General features: G+C 49.0%; 1 protein-coding gene across 2 annotated transcripts; it reads right to left on the reverse strand.

The window, feature by feature from the left end:
* Positions 1-206: 206 nt before the first annotated feature.
* Positions 207-12,311, reverse strand: NKX6-3 (NK6 homeobox 3). Of its 2 annotated transcripts, none has more exons than XM_083514438.1 (3): positions 11,382-12,304; positions 8,517-8,686; positions 207-3,076 (listed from the first exon to the last, which is right to left on the reverse strand). In XM_083514438.1, the coding sequence occupies exons 1-3, from the start codon at positions 11,761-11,763 to the stop codon at positions 2,849-2,851; spliced, it is 780 nt and encodes a 259-aa protein (XP_083370564.1). In that variant the 5' UTR covers positions 11,764-12,304; the 3' UTR covers positions 207-2,848. The 2 variants fall into 2 exon arrangements, with proteins under 2 accessions (XP_083370564.1, XP_083370565.1); XM_083514439.1 differs by having other exon boundaries at positions 2,805-3,076; positions 8,517-8,680; positions 11,382-12,311.
* Between the last annotated feature and the right edge of the window lie 4,740 nt (positions 12,312-17,051).

The raw sequence follows: 17,051 nt of genomic DNA on the forward strand, positions 1-17,051 counted from the left end.
TCGAATTGTTATTTAAATTTGGCTGTCCTTCGAGGGACGTTAAAGACCGAATTATACTAAATAATTGTGCTGGGCGAGAGCTAGCGGATGCAATGGAGGCCGAGAAGTAGGACTTCTTAGCGGCCTTCACTGCCATCTCGTAGGTTTTCATAAAAACCCTATAATATGTTCTTGAGGCTCCGTCACGGGCACCCACACCATAGAGTGCAGAGGAGGAATGGCCAGTGAGGAAAGGGTTGTATCCTTAAAAAACATATACAAACACACACTCCCCACTCCTCTTGTTTGGCCCTAATGGACAATTTTAAACCAATCCCAACACATTTCAGGCCACATGAGGCATTTGCAAGGAGTGCCTTAAAACTATGGTGGATACTGTAATTAAATTAAATTATAGGGCAAGGAGCATGGAAAAGATTGGCTAATGCAGCCATGAAAGCAGGGGCTGATGGGAGTTATAGTCCAGAGCAGGCATAGGCAAACTTGGCCATCTAGATGTTTTGGAATTACAACTCCCATCAACCCTAGCTAACAGGACCAGTGGTCAGGGATGATGGGAACTGTAGTCTCAAAACATCTGGAGGGCTGAGTTTGCCTATGCCTGGTCCAGAGCACCTGGAGGGCACCAAGTGGGGGGTGGGATGGGTTAAGCCAAGTCAGCCCTTTAAGTAAGCAGCAACCCCAGAAATGCTTTCAGTGAGCATTGCAGCTAAATTAACCCACTTTTTGTGGGTTATGCCAATTGCTTCTATTTTTGCATTGTTTGCCTGAGTTTTTGTGCGATTGCCTAACCCATAGTTTTTCCTCCAAAGGCAAATCCTTTTTATCAGCAGATGATTCCCTCAAACAAAGCTGCTAAAAGCATTTAAAAGCATACATAAAGCTTTCCCGCCTCCAGCCCTCTTGAGCCAACCTGGGTCTCCAGCCTGGTGCCCCCAGTTGCCTGGCCTGCCACTCCCACAGCTGTGCTGGCTGAGTCAGGCAGGAGAGACAGTCGTAAACCTGGTTGGTGAATTCGCTTGCTCAGCTGTGGATGCCAAAGAAGTAAAGTGCCACTCCTTCATTCAGGTGAGCTGGGGAACCCTAAGTCTGTTGGGATTTAATCCAGAAACTTAGACTATCTCTGCATGGGAAAGCCCCAAAGCTATTCCTGCTTTTGTATTATCCATTTGGGGTATTTGCACAAGGAAACTGCATCTTGGGTTTTGAAGGGTTAGGGTTTATTTCTCTTCATAATTTTGCAGCCCAGTCTTAGCCCAGAAATGAAGATCATTTCAATGTGACAAACACCTTCAATTTACACATACAAAATGTTAATGATTCCACGGAAATAAATATTTTTAAATGTACTGAAAACATTTTAAAATGTGTGCTACTGGTGTAATTATCAAAGAAACCCTAACCCTTTTCTTTTATATTCATCTTTTTTTTTGTATGAGCAAGAAAGCAATTACAGCTGTTATGAGGAAGACTTATAAGGACTCTTGGAAACTGATTTTGTTTTTAATGGAAGTTGTTCCTTTTACCTAAAAAAAGAGAGAGATTTCAACACTGATTTATTTAAAAATAAAAGCCTTTGCTTTTTTTTTTAATGCCCACAAACCATGGTCTGGCAAGCAGTAGACAGGACCCCTGCCTTCTGCACGTACATGAAAGCCCAGCCACAGCCGTCCCTCACCGAGGCTGTGGGATGCAGAAGCACAGGACATTTGCAGAAGGAAGAAACCCCTCAGCCACTTCAAAAGGAAGCTAAGGGCAACAAAAACCATGCACTAGACCCATGATAATTTTCTCAACATTTCCTCTTTCTTGTGATAATTATACAATGCAGTTTCTTTTCTCATTAATTGATGGAGAGTGGGCAACAAGAAAAGAAAGAAATGCAGGGAAAATGTTTGGAACAGCACTAATTATATCCTCTTCTGTATATCCTAGGCTTGAGTCCTGGTACTGTACAGTACTTTAGTTTTTTAATTGTAGCCTTTTCCTGTGAGTACAGTATTGGAAGAGGAGAAGCTGCATTTGCCAAACTTCTCCCTGCTAGCTTCTCATTTAGCTACATTAAAAGCATATATCAGATCTGCATCGGTTTTGCTGCAGTGGCAGCCTCACCTCAGCAGAGGAATTGCTGCTTGGTGGTTGCTGAGAATGAATAGGTTTTTTTCTGCCTTTCCTGGGAAAACAGAATATTGCAGACCCAGTTTAAGCCTGCAGTTTAAGCCTCTCAAAGTGTTGCCAGGATCTGGGGCTGATCTGGGCCTAAGGGGACTCACATTTGTACCTGCAGCTCCAACCCCAACAGGTTGTGGGAGGGCAGGCTGTGACACCGGAGTGGCAACTGAAGTGCACTCTGCCTATGTTCAGGAGCACTCTCCTTTATATTTGCTTTACAGCTTTCAGAGTCAGTACTGGAGGCGGGATGCTGGGGCCCAGCACTTGTGAGCTCTGGCTCAAATGAAGGGTGAACACAGGTGTAACGTTTTATGAAGGGTGTTGCTGGTCAGTCTCCTCGATACTAGCACATCTGGAACAATTGGGGGCCTGTTTTCCGCATGATTCAGTTTGAACCAGGAAAACTGGCTGTGGAAGGTGACTACTGGCTCGTGCCTGCGACACAACCTGAGAGCGAGGGCCTCCCGCAACCCCTGGAGTCATTTTGTAAGTGGTTTGAAAATATTTGCTTTTCTTTTTTTATAAACAGAGAAATGAAAGCCTATGAGATGAAACTTCCCTTTGCTGCTGGAGAGGACGTGAGGGTCGGGCTTGGCGGCCCGAGTGCGGCGCGAGCCCCCGCCGTCCTGCCGCCCGAGCTGCTCCTCTGCCCGCCGGCCGGAGTCCTGGCTGCCGCTCAGCCGCTGGGCGAGCCCAGGCCCAGCACCGAGAAGGCGGCGCGGTGCTTGCGCAGCAGCAGGCGGATCTTCTCGTCGTCGGAGTCCGGGTCCAGAGGCTTGTTGTATTCGTCGTCCTCGTCCGAGGCCGGGCGCTCGCCCGCTCCGGCCGCCGCGCGGGGCGAAGACGACGACGGCTCCAGGGCGCTCTTCTTGCGCCACTTGGTGCGCCGGTTCTGGAACCAGACCTGCAAGGAGGCGGACGGGCAGCGGGTCAGGGCGGCGCGCCAGGCCGGCCGGAGCCCAGCAAGGCGGGCAGGACGCGCTCGCGGAACAGCCGCCCCGCTGGCGGGCTTCTGGCGGCAGGCTCTGGAAGGCAGAGGAGCCCTGCCGGCGGGGAAAGATGGCCATCTTGCTTCACCCCAGAGGAAAAGGGGCTGGCAGGGGGGGGGGGTGAAATGATGGCTGGAAAAGAGGTTTATTGATCCAGCGGTGCCTCTTCAGTTTCTTAGGCACCTGAATTGTGAATCGCTGTTCTTTCTCCACAATGTCCCTGAAGGAGGACCAGGCGGGTCTGAAATGCTCTGGCTCAATAAACCCCTTTCCTTTTTTCCATTCTGCTATTTGTTTCCACTTCCACTTGCTTTTTGGAGTTCCTATTTTTGTTGCACTAAATTATCGACAAACCAAGAGTTCTCTGGTAAAAGAACTAGACATTTGAAAGAAATTCCCTCTTTTCAAACTCCTGCAGCATTTTAGTCCTGGCCTAGAGAAATTTTAGTGCAGTGGCCTCCCCAGTTTTGAACACAACTGCAGATCCAGTTTTACCACTGTTTAAATATTATTTCAGATCTAGTTTTACCACTGTTTTAAATGTTATTTCAATTTTCTTGAAGGAACCAGGGCGGGTGGGTGTCCCTCCTCCTTCTAGACCTTTTTTCTTGGCCCACAGCTTCTTTCTTTCCTCCACTAATATAGAGAAAAGAAGCAATAGTTTCATTTGCCATCACGTGAGCTAAAATTCATTTCTCAGAATAGAGTTTTCAAAGAAAAAATATTAAAGAATCTTTCATTTCCCTCCAATTATATATGGCAAAATGCCCCTCACACAATTTCACCACCCACAAAAAGTGTGAAGAGTTTTGGGAGGCCATTTTAACTCTGTCTTAGTTTAAATTATATTGACTTTAGGGCTACAACATTTAAGACAATCCATTTGTTAGATCAATTGATGAAAAACTGGTGCTGCGCCAAAGCCTGCCCTTCTGTTTCTGGAGAGATTTCTTCCCAGGGTGTCCTGCCCAGAGGAAGAGGAGGGGGGCAAATACACATTGGTCTATAAAGCCCTTAACAACACGGGGACCAGTTTACCTGGGAGATGGCATTGCCCCAGGTGTGTCCTCTTGACTGCTTGGACCTGGGGCTACATAACTCTCACTCCGTGTGGCAGTGCCAAAAAGGATACAGGGAAGGGCTGGGAAATCCAAAATGGAAATGTCGCCTCCGGCTCCTGCTTAAAATCTTTTTGTTTAGGCCAGACTACCCAGATATCTCGTGTGCTGATGTGCATTTTAATCTGCTTTTAGCTTAGCACTTATTTCAATTATTATCTGAATGTTTTAAATTGTTGTTTTTACCTGTTCTTACCTGTTTTTACTCATATTCGTATTGCTTTATTCTTTTTGTAAACTGCTTTGAGTTTTGTTTTTGTTTTACAGTCAAATTTTATGAAAACAAATAAATAAAATAAAATAAGGTTGGGGCAGTTTGGGCAGCCCAGTGGAATCAAACCTGCACCAAGAGATTCCCTGGCTTCTGCCTCGTTCTCAGGCGGCTCTAGAATTCCATTGTGCTTTTAATGGGTGTGAGATTGAGCTTAGCGCATCCCTCAAGGTGCTGATGTGTGGAGTTTCTTTGGCCACATTGACACCATACATTTAAAGTGCTATGATACCAGTTTAAAGAATCATGGCTTCTGGCCCCCACCAACAAATTTGGGAAGCTGTAGTTTGTTAAGGGTGCTGAGAGTTGTTAGGGGGCCCTGATTCCCCTCATGGATCTACAATTCCCAGAGTTCCCTATTGTTACCGGAAAAATCCGAGGGCTCCCTTGGACAAAAACAAAGACACCAACCAGGATAACTTGGAGCAAAACAGCAGCCTGTAGGCTTGGCCTTTATTGAACTGTTGCAACAGGGTGTTCCCCTCACTTGCAGGAGAGAGGAAAGACCCAGAAAGATGGTGTGCAAGACCTTATAAAAACTTTTGAAATTCCCATCCTCTAGCTCAAGCCCACCCCCAGAAACATCATGCATACATCACAGAAAGGAGGGGTTGGCATCATGCATACATTACAGAGAGGAGGGGTTGAGGTGGTAACCTGAGTGTCCTGTCACCTGGCTGGTTCCTCCTTTCCCCCTGCCCATGAGTCACTTCCAGGAGACAAAAGGGAGCTGGCAGTTTCCTGCCCCCAGAGGGAAGATCTGATCATTGTCCTTTGTTTCAGTCCATGCTGAATCCACTACCATATGCAAGTTCTTTGTGATCCTGATTGTCTTCTGTCTGGGATTATCAGGGCTGACATAGCAACTGGGCAGGGCTCCTGTGGATGTGCTGGGATGGTGAAGGGATTATGGCTGACCAGAACCAAGCCACCCCCCTTTGATAGTCCTTGTCATATGGAGTAAAATAAAAATGGAACAGTGCAAATCCGATGTATGGTTGATTTTTCTATGAATTTATAACAGAAATGTGGCGTATGTAATGTGTGAGTGTGAGCGTGTGTGAAGTTTGTACAAATAGAATGATTGGGGTGGGGGGGGGGTTCCTGCTACACTATGAAAAGGGATTGACTGTTAAACCACTCTGGGAACTGTAGCTCTGGGATGGGAATAGGGCTTGCCTAGCGACTCTCAGCCCCTTTAACAAACTACAGCTCCCATAACTGGGGGGGGGGGAGCTGTGAGTGTTTAAAGTGGCATGAATATGGCCTTTTTCTGTCCAGTAAATATTTCTTTAGTGGTTTGCAGCCTCCCCTGCTGCCTACACCCAAGAGAGGAAGTTGCCTCATGGCACCCAGGGAGGCTACAGAGTGCAGAATGCTGGAGGGATGCTAGAAAGAAAGAAAGAAAGAAAGAAAGAAAGAAAGAAAGAAAGAAAGAAAGAAAGAAAGAAAGAAAGAAAGACCCTTTGATCACTTCAGATATAATATAAGCACCACAAATCGCACACATGTACATGACAAATTAACCAAAATTTTCTCTCCCTTTTGAGAATTTCTTTCTCATTAATGGTTTAAAAAAAGGTAAATAGAAGAAATTTCTGCCACAGCACTGTTAAAGATCTTTTGATTAAAAGGGGCCAGCAGAACTGTTTTTAGAAGTCAGATATTTTTAATACTGCACCTGGGTTGCAGTCTGGCACACAGAATGCCTCTTCTAAGGCTGTGCGTGCTGCCATTCATTTTCATTTATTACATTTGTACTTCACCACCTTCCCTCCTTGGAGCTCCAGGTGTGGGCAGAGGTCTCCTCTCCACTTATCCTCACAAGAGTCCTGCGAGGTGGGATTGGCCAAGAGTGAGTGATGGCACAACGTCACCCTGTGAGCTTCATGGCCAAGTGGGGTTTGAACCCTGGTCCAACCCTCGTGTGCCATCTGAAAACAAAATGTGCCTCTTTCTTTGGAAATATTCTTATAGTCATATGCAAATGCATTCAGATTTAATCATGTAACTGGTGGACCAAAACAAATGCAATCCATTGGCTTTCTTTAATTGGGTGGCAGGTTAATTAGTCTGCTTAGACATGCAGCCATTTTCAAAAAAATAATTCAGATGCAATACATAATGACAATTTTGAAAAAGAATAATGTTCCAAAAGTCTATCACTAATACACTGCTATTCATTGCTAATAAACAACGATTAATTCTTGAACTTCTAAAAACCTCAATAGTAGCATAATTTTAAAACCAAAATAAATCTGCCACTATGTTTTGAGGGCTTGGGACGTGGGTGGCGCTGTGGGTTAAACCACAGAGCCTAGGACTTGCCGATCAGAAGGTTGGCGGTTCGAATCCCCATGATAGGGTGAGATCCTGTTGCTCGGTCCCTACTCCTGCCAACCTAGCAGTTTGAAAGCACGCCAAAGTGCAAGTAGATAAATAGGTACCGCTCCGGCGGGAAGGTAAACGGCGTTTCTGTGCGCTGCTCTGGTTCGCCAGAAGTGGCTTAGTCATGCTGGCCACATGACCCGGAAGCTGTACGCTGGCTGCCTCGGCCAATAAAAGCGAGATGAGTGCCGCAGCCCCAGAGTCGGCCATGACTGGTCCTAATGGTCAGGCGTCCCTTTACCTTTACCTATGTTTTGAGGTGATGTGTGCTAAGAATTTTGCAATGAGACAATGCTTAACGGCTTGACCGAGCTTTGGAAAACCTGAAGCAGCAGCCTGCCAGGGAAGCTTGTGGCAGAGAGAGGGCAGGCCCTGCCGTGGGGCAGCGTAAGGCAACCACCTCAGGCGGCAAATGCCAAGGGGCAGCAGGGGCAGCCCCCTGGCTGCTTACCAAGACGGAAACAAGATTCCGTCTCCGCACTCGGCAGCAGCTCTCTGTGGGGAAAGGGCCTTGGACAGTTAGATCACAGGTGGGCCACCTTTCTGCACATGAGTCGTTGCAGAGTCAGGTCCAAAGTGTATTGGTTGCCAGCTTTTCAACTTGCTCCTAGGACCATGTCATTCCAAGCTCCACCTGCTGATTTCTGCTCATCCAGCATTTGTGAAAAGCTGACAGAAGCCAGTCCTTTCTCCTGTCCTGCTCAGCTGGTGACTCTGAAAGCAGGAGAGCGTGTTTTTAAATCTATAGCACATGTAAGCACACACACGCCTCTGTTTTGGAGCCTCTTGTGGTGTGACGCAGGCAGAAACCCTGCTGAGGCAAACTGCTCGAGCTCTCCTGCTCCTGTCCCAGTGCCATTTGAGGCAAAGCCCATGGCATAACTCTGTGGGCTTCCCTGCACATATCACCCACGTGAGTGAAAGGGGCACAGGCTGCACACAGGCTTGTTATGCATCTTTAGCCCTGATCAGCAAGTTGGCTGTGGGGGATGGGACACACTGTGAGACGGGGGTTAAGGGCAGAGAGCAAGCATTTCATTGGTCACCCCTTAAAGCATGGGCCCTCAAACTTTTTGGGGTTCCCAGAGGCACCGTTGAAAATCTCAGAAACTGTTGTAAGCACCACAAAATACAGAGTGCACAGGACCTAACCCCCCCTCACCACCAAAGAACTGCTTCCCCAGCAAACAAAGCAGAGACAAAAAAAGCAGGAACCTCCCCCCACACACACACAAACCAAGGAAACCCAAAGCAACCTCTGCAAGCAAAAAAGGGGGGGGGAATCCCCAACAACTGAGATGAATGGGCGTTCAGCCATGTGCCCGAGGGTGCTCTGGTGCTCACAAGCACCGCATTGTGAGCCCCAGATTTAAACTGATGTCCCACAAAGTCCCATCAATGCCTCTTCTCCAGCTTGTTCTTTCACCTCCCAATTGGCAGTGCGTCTTTGGAGACTGGATTTGGCCCAAGGGCTGCTGCCAGTTGCTGACCTGGGCGAAGCAGAGCCTATGGGTGCTGCTGCTGATTCCCTGCCCCCGCCCTCCCCCAGCTTGTCTCACAAAGGGACAGGGAGCTCACCTTCACCTGTGATTCACTCATTCCAAGGGAATAGGCAAGTCTGGCCCGCTCAGGCCCAGCCAGGTACTTGGTCTGCTCAAAGGTTTTCTCCAGGGCAAAGATCTGGTGGCCTGTGAAGGTCGGCCGCGTGTGCTTCTTCTTGTGGAGGCCGTCGCCCACGGGCCCTGCAGCTGTGCAGAGGGAGAGGGGCAGCGTGAGGCCTGAGGGGCACCGAAGCTGGCTAGCGCTCCCTTCCCTGTGCACCAGGCAGGATGAGCCCTCCAGCCGCCCCTGCCCCTGCCCCAGACACACACCAAGGCAAATCTATGCCAGCCATCCCTAGGAAAGCAATCAAAAACGAAACTGCCCATCTCTTCATGCCCTTAGACCACTCTGCCGCATGACCGTCCTTGGAGTGCTGCGTGAGGTTTGGCTCGCCTAACCTCAAAGAGGCTCAGAGAAGGGCCGGAGAGACTCTGCTATGAGGAAAGGCTGCTGCATTCGGGACTTAGAGAGAAGACAATAGGAGCTGACGTGGTAGAGGTCTATAAAATGAGAGTTGGGAAGAGTTTTTCTCCCTCTCTCCTCACGCCGGAACTTATGGGCATCCAAAGAAGCTGTATGTTGGGAGACCCAGGACAGAAGCATAGTGCATAGCTAAACTATGGAACTCCCTGCCACAGGGGGCAGAGCCGGCCACCAACTTGGATGGGGAAATTAATGGAAGACCAGGCTAGCCGTGGCTACTAGCCGCAATGACTATGCTGTGCCCCCACCATCAAAGGCCTGGCGCCTCCGAAGGCAGCTGCTGGGCATCGCAGGCAGGCAGAATGTCTCATGTCCTGCTTGCAGGTCCCGCCCCCCCCCCCAGGAGTCCAGGTGGCCACTGTGAGATCAGGGTGCAGGGCTGGGGGGGGGCATGGGCCTGATCCCGCAGTCTCTTCCGAGGTTCTTAAGCTACCACAGGTTGAGGAGGACCTTTTTTAGCTAAAAGATTCACTTCTGTGCACTGTTCTGTCAGGCCTATTCGTCATCTGGTGCTGGGCAAGGAGAATGCAGTGGCGTAGCGTGGGTTGTAGAGTGGGGCTTTAGATACTTTGGTTCATTGTATCAATATTTTATTGTTGCAAAAATAAATTATTATAATAAATTTTGCAGGGATGTGAGCTGTGGCCTCGGTTCCTCTGATCCTTCCCCCATCCCTACCCCCACTTCCGCCGCAGAAGAGCCCCCAGATCAGGCCAATGGCCCACCAGACCCTGTTCTCATCCTGTTGCCAACCAGGTCCTTACGGAAAACCCTCAGGCAAGACCCAAGTAAGAGCAAGACCCAGGCCATCTCCTCTTGTCTCCTGCAGCTTCCAGCAACTGGCATTCAGAAGCATCACTGCCTCCAAACAATTTGCATAAGACTAGTTAGAACTAGTCTTCCCCAACCTGGTGTCCTCCAGTAGTGTAGAGCTGGGAGGGACCATGAGGCCCATTTAGTCCAACCCCCTGAAGCAGAGAGCAGCTGCAGGGAACGCAAAGTGATGCTGGACTCCAAGGCAGCCTTTATTGCCCAACTTCCCCAACCTTTGCCCAACCAGATGTTATTGGACTCCACTTCCCATCAGCCTCAGCCACAGCAGCCATTGGTTAGGGAGAATGGGAGTTGTGGTTGAAAAACATGTCCCCCCCTGGTTTGGGGAAAGCTGCCCCAGAGGAGCCTCTGCCTCACCAGATAGTGCTAGACTGCCACTCCCACCGTCCCTGACCATTAGGCCTGATGGGAACTGGAGTCCATCAGCATCTGGAGGGGCAGAGGCTCCTCACCCGCTGCCCTAGAGGATGTGATGGGGCACAGCTCTTCCCTTTGCGGAGGGTGGGTTTGCCACGTGTTTCTCCTTCCACCAGGACTGTTTCCCTGGCACCTGTGCCCATGCCACACAAGTGCCCCTGGCCTTTTGCACACTTATTTATGGAGCCCCATATCAGCAGCACCCGGCTACCCGGCGCCACCTGTCATTCCAAGGGGCACTTTCGTGGCAGCCAAGGATAAACTTTGCTTGATTCCGAGAACCGCTCCCTTTGCCCAGGAAAAGCAACGCAGAGGGAGGGCAAAGGAACCAGTCACCTTCCTGCAGCTTTCTCAGGCACCTGTTCCAGAAAGCCAGGTAACCTCCCCTCCCCCCACTTTCTGCAGTGACCAATCTCCAAACAAATGTGAGGTGGGGGTGAGAGATACATGAGGGATCCCAGGGCTCTCTGACCTAGAAGGCCTGCCCCAATCCAAGAGGTGAAAGGCTGCCTGTGGTTATTAAAACTCTGCACATGCTCAAGGATACTTGTCTGCTTGTTTGCCATGTTATCTCTAGTTACTTTTTCCTGTCATTGCTGTCTCTCACACTCTCAAAACCTGTAAGCTCCTGATTCCAAAATATGCTGTTTTTCCTCCTGCATGTGACTCTGTGAAAGCACCACAAACACCGATGACTCTACATGCAAACCTGCCTCTTTCTGGTGCCCTTTGACTTCTTAAGCGCCCCCTCTCTTCCCCAGTCAAACAAAGTCCAGCATGTTTAGCTGCCTTTGCCTGTGTTCATTCATCGTTCAACTTTCTCTCTTTTTTCTTCACTGTGTTTTTTCACTTGCTGTTCAAATGCATACTGCAAGCCCCTTGAGGCAGAGAGTGCCCAAGTTGCTCCACATACTTGAATGATGCCATAATGAACAATCATAACTACTTTGCGTATTCCAGGACCAAGTTCTGCCCTCGGTTCAGCCTTGCCAGTTTCCTTTCGCCACCCAAGGCCATTGCCTCACCCTTACAGATACCTCTCCTGGCTACTCCCCCCCCCCACGTCCCCCCAAACCCACCCCACCCCATGGCTAGTTTGCTACTCACGGTTGCCACATGGGCGAGCTCCATGCCACTCCTGCCCTGTGTCTGCCCAGCAGTTCCGACCTCTGGCTGAGTATTCGCTTCCGGCTTTGGAGAAGTTTCCCACTTGAGACCCGTAGTAAAGGCTCTGGGTGCCCAGTCCGTTGAACCCACCAACGTGGGAGTAGCCCGAGAGAAGACCCCCATTCGGTGGAGCCACTGGCCTGCTCAGGATGTCGCTGATGCCATGCGGTGTGCCAGCAGCCAGCTGGGCACTCAGCCCAGGGGGGCTGAGCTTGTAGAAGGAGTTTTGCACTGTATACTGGCACATCGAGGCCTTCACCTCTGGGAAAGGGGGCAGAGGAGGGTTGTTGAGAAGGAATGTCCCCTGGAGGTTGGTGTCCATCGCTAGACTGCCCGCTGGGAGATGAGCCTAGTGAGGTTTGGGGGGTCAATCATGCAGCTTTTAGATTCCCAGAAGTGCATGGCACATTGGCAGTGCCATCTCACAGAGACCCTGCTTCTACTTGGCAGCCTCCCTGCTGGCACAAAGGCAGCTGTTGGTCTGGAGCAGCTCCTGCTGGCCAAGGGAACTGTGGCTCAAGTCCATTGGGTGCCTGGCTAGCGGACCTCCCTGTGCCCCAGAGATTCTGAAGTCAAAACTGGCCAGCCACCAAGTTTAACTTCAAGGGAAGCTTCATTCCCTCTGATAAAAGATGGGGCTTATTAGAATACTGGGCCTCTGATAGGCTGCTGTGCTGGGTCTCCTGGCTCTCATTGGCTGGGCCAAGGACAGGATGTGGATTGGCTGCTCCCAGACAAATTACCCTTTGAAAGATCTACGGTCAACACCAGAACCTTAACGCTTGGATAGCGGGGGGGGGGGGGGGCAGAGGGCCTGCCTTTGCCTGGGGTGTGTGATGGATGATAGAGTGGGAAGGGTGGGGATGTTTGTGCAAGAGAGAGAGAGAGACTCTGATTATGGGCGAGTGCAACAGAAGGACCATGGATAGCAAATGCGTGTGCAGCTCTCCAAGGAGCAGGATGAGGCCGCAGCCTCAGGCGGTTGGTTTCGGTGGGCCTTTACAGGGCAGCAAAATGGGAGGTCAGAGAAGCCTGAGCCCTGTCCTTGGGGGAAGCCCTACAGGAAACAGATGGGGATCTGTGCAAGAGATTCTGCTCCTACAGGGTAGGGAATATTGTTTTATTTATTTTTTAAAAGGCTGTTGTGGAACGTCCTGGGGGACTGGGACTGGGGATTGACAGATCTGTCCATTTCACTTTCTCAAGAATGTTACTTCTATTTTTATTGATTACCAGTAAAATGCTTGGGAAAGGGCAATATTTTATCATTAAAAAAAAAGATTTTAAAAATCAAAAGAAAAAAAGTCTGGCTTAGGTATCTTTTCTGCCTCCATTCCCACTAGCATGGATATAACACAGTGGAATGTACATGAACAAAAAGGACCTTCCTTGCCAGGGGGTGGGGGTGGCGGTCCGTGGGCCAATTTTGGTCTTCCATGTCTGGTGTGACCCATGGGGCCATTTCCCCCAAACCAAGGCCGCCTGCCCACCAGCCCACATCACAGTGGGGGCTGTCTTAAAACGCTTTGCAATTGGGAAAAGTACTTGGAAGCCACTGCAGGTTCCCAAGTGCCTGGCTGTTGAGGTCCTGCAAGACCCGCCCAAGAGATTTTCAGATGATGTCAATCACACAATGTCATGTGATTGGCAGGTGGGTGATTTTGATAAGGACCCAACCCATGTAGCCAAAAAGGTTCCCTACCTCCCAAAGTGATGAAAAGTCCATTGCAATTCTTCCTGCAGCTTAGCTTGGAGCCAAGAAAGAGAAGGAGATTGTGGAGATGCCGGCAGGAACCAATGACTGAACTAAGAGAGTTCAGTGAACTTAGGGATAAAGTGGTGACAAGAGACGGATGTCTAGGCCTCATTCACAAATTTACAAATCGCCATGTCTGAATGCTGTTCATCCAGGAGTCCTTCAGGAATGCAAAGGTGAAGTTGCTGATCTCTAACAAAATTATTATTATTATTATTATTATTATTATTAAAATATCTAAAACCATCCTCTGTTCAAGGACTGATCTGGACCACAGAGGGGCTGAAGTTAGAATATTTTACTTTATTTTATGTTATTTGGACCTTTGGATCCATAAAATGACAGACCAATTAGCTTAACATCTGTTCTGGGCAAATTGGTGGAAAGCATGATTAGAAGTATGCCCTCCCAAGGATCTGTAAAGGGGCCTGTACTTTTAAATTTGTTTTTAAATGATCTGGAGCTAGGAGTGAGGTTATTATTATTATTATTATTATTATTATTATTATTATTATTATTTCTTATTTATAGGCTGCCCATCTGACTGGGTTTCCCCAGCAACTCTAGGCAACTTCCATCAAATTAAAATGCAGTAAGACACCAAACATTAAAAACTTCCCTATACAGGGCTGCTTTCAGATGTCTTCTAAAAGACAGATAGTTGGTTATATTTCCTTGACATGGGAGGGTGTTCCAAAGGGTGGGCACCACTACCGAAAAGGCCCAGATAGGATCAGGATTATGGACAACAGCGAACTATTCAGGGTGATAAAGCCCAAAAGGGATTCTGCAAAGCTCCAAAATGATGTTTCCAAACTGGGTGAATGGTCAATAAAATGCCAGACATCATTCAAGTACAGTGATGCACACTAGGGTAGGAAAACCCTAAATTTAGAATCAATTCCGAGGGTGTCTGAATTGATTATGACTGACCAGGAAAGGGATTTTGGGGGTCATGGTGGGCAGCTTAATGAAAATGTTGAGGCTGGTGTGTGCAGGAGGAGTGAAAAAGTGAAAGGAAAATGGAAATCCAGTGTCCAGGGTCATGGAAAAGGATCAACAATTACGTACCAATGTCAGAATGCCTTTATGCAAATCTGATCACCCCTGGAATACTGTGGACAGTTCTGGGCATCCCAACTCAACAAGGATATTGTAGAGTCAGAAAAGCATCAGAAAAAGCAGCCAAAATGATTAAGGGGATGAAGTGACTCTCCTGTGAAGAGAGCTTACAACATTTGCGGTTTCTTTATTTTAGAAAAAGGCAATTAAGGAGACTGTGTTGGAGGTGTATTGATTTTACACAGTATGGAGAATGTGGATAGGAAATTTTTCTTCCTCTCTCATTGTACAAGAAACCCAGAGGAGTAATCCAGTGAGCGAAGAATGAATGGTGAACGGCTCTACTTCTTCATACTGTGCATGGTTAAACTATGGCACTCTCTGCCACAAGATGTAGTGACAGCAGCCACTTTGGACAGCTCTAAAAGAAGGACATACAAACTCAAGTCGTCAGTGGCTACTAGTCATGGTCACTATATTACTTACTGGGTATCAGAGTATCAGTATCTGCACGCCAGTTGCTAGGAAGAGAGCTATGGTTGCCCGCATGTTCTGAAGACATTGACCCCAGTGGGAACAGAATAGTTCCAGGTCTTTGGTCTGACCTAACACAGCTCTTCTTACGCTTTTTGCAGTGGGTTGTCAGCACCCGGGGCAAGGTAAGTAATTTGCGCCCCCTAACCCGTGGATTTGCGCCCCCTAACCCGTGGATTTGCGCCCCCTAACCCTAACCCCCAGATGTTGCGCCCGGTGCGGCCGGCCCCCCCTGCACCCCCCACGCTACGCCACTGGCTTTTTGAGCTACCCATCTGAAAGCACACATTTTGGGGGCAGAAGAATGGGATTGTGCTGTACAGTATAGGATGAACCCACTATCAGTGTACAGGGATTGCATGCAGTAGCTTTCATGAAATGAATCCTTGTTTAGTGCACACCTTTAATTAAAGTCATGCAGTTGGAGACTTTGCATAAAATAATGTTTAGGTGGAATCTTCTTTCTTGTAGTTTGGATCCATTGCTCCGTGTCCGCTTCTCTGGAGCAGCAGAAAACAACCTTTCTCCCTCCTCCCACTGGAGAGCCAGTGTGGTGTAGTGGTTAAGAGTGGTGGACTCGTAATCTGGTGAACCGGGTTCGCATCCCCGCTCCTCCATATTCAGCTGCTGGGTGACCTTGGGCCAGTCACACTTCTCTGAAGTCTCTCAGCCTCACTCACCTCACAGAGTGTTTGTTGTGGGGGAGGAAGGGAAAGGAGAATGTTAGCCGCTTTGAGACTCCTTCGGGTAGTGATAAAGTGGGATATCAAATCCAAACTCCTCTATATCCTCCTTTTATATATTTGAACATGGCTATCATATCACCCCTTAACCTCCTCTTCTCCAGGCTAAACATGCCCAGCTCCCTTAGCCGTTCCTCATAAGGCATCGTTTCCAGGCCTTTGACCATTTTGGTTGCCCTCCTCTGGACACGTTCCAGTTTGTCAGTGTCCTTCTTGAACTGTGGTGCCCAGAACTGGACACAGTACTCCAGGTGAGGTCTGACCAGAGCAGAATACAGTGGCACTATTACTTCCCTTGATCTAGATGCTATACTCCTATTGATGCAGCCCAGAATTGCATTGGCTTTTTTAGCTGCCGGGTCACACTGTTGGCTCATGTCAAGTTTGTGGTCAACCAAGACTCCTAGATGTGGACAGGCTGCTTGGACGAGTGAAACCAACCACCTGTCTCCTTGATCCTTGCCCATCCTGGCTTATAAAAGCTAGCCGGGAAGGGCTGGGCGATGGGCTCTGCGGGGTGGTGAATGCTTCCCTCTGTGAGGGAACATTCCCAGATCCGCTGAAAGAGGCGGTCATTAAACCGCTTCTTAAAAAAACATCTTTGGACCCGGATAGTATGGCCAACTATCACCCAGTCTCAAATCTTCCATTCTTGGGCAAGGTGATTGAGCGTGTGGTTGCTGAACAACTCCAGGCACGCCTGGAGGATGCGGACCATTTGGATCCCTTCCAATCAGGGTTCAGGCCTCATCATGGGACTGAAACTGCCTTGGTCGCACTGGTTGATGATCTCCGGCGAGCTAGGGACAAAGGTGAGAGTTGTTTCCTGGTTCTGCTGGATCTCTCAGCGGCCTTTGATACAATCGACCATAACATCCTTCTGGACCGTCTAGAGGGGTTGGGAGCTGGGGGCACTGTTATACAGTGGTTTCGCTCCTTTCTCCTGGGCCGTGTTCAGAAAGTGGTGGTGGGGGATGAGTGTTCAGACCCTTGGGCCCTCACTTGTGGGGTGCCTCAGGGTTCCGTCCTCTCCCCCATGCTTTTTAACATCTATATGAAGCCGCTGGGAGAGATCATCAGGGGGTTTGGACTGGGTGTTCATCAATATGCAGATGATACCCAGCTCTACCTTTCTTTCAAATCAGAACCAGTGAAGGCGGTGAAGGTCCTGTGTGAGTGCCTGGAGGCGGTTGGAGGATGGATGGCGGCTAATGGATTGAAGTTGAATCCTGACAAGACAGAAGTACTGTTTTTGGGGGACAGGGGGCGGGCTGGTGTGGAGGACTCCCTGGTCCTGAATAGGGTAACTGTGCCCCTGAAGGACCAGGTGCGTAGCCTGGGAGTCATTTTGGACTCACAGCTGTCCATGGAGGCGCAGGTCAATTCTGTATCCAGGGCAGCTGTCTACCAACTCCACCTGGTACGCAGGCTGAGACCCTACCTGCCCGCTGACTGTCTGGCCAGAGTGGTGCATGCTCTAGTTATCTCCCGCTTGGACTACTGCAATGCACTCTA

This window comes from Podarcis liolepis (genome assembly GCF_965112155.1).
Source record: "Podarcis liolepis genome assembly, chromosome: 7".
Classification (NCBI taxonomy): Eukaryota; Metazoa; Chordata; class Lepidosauria; order Squamata; family Lacertidae; genus Podarcis; species Podarcis liolepis.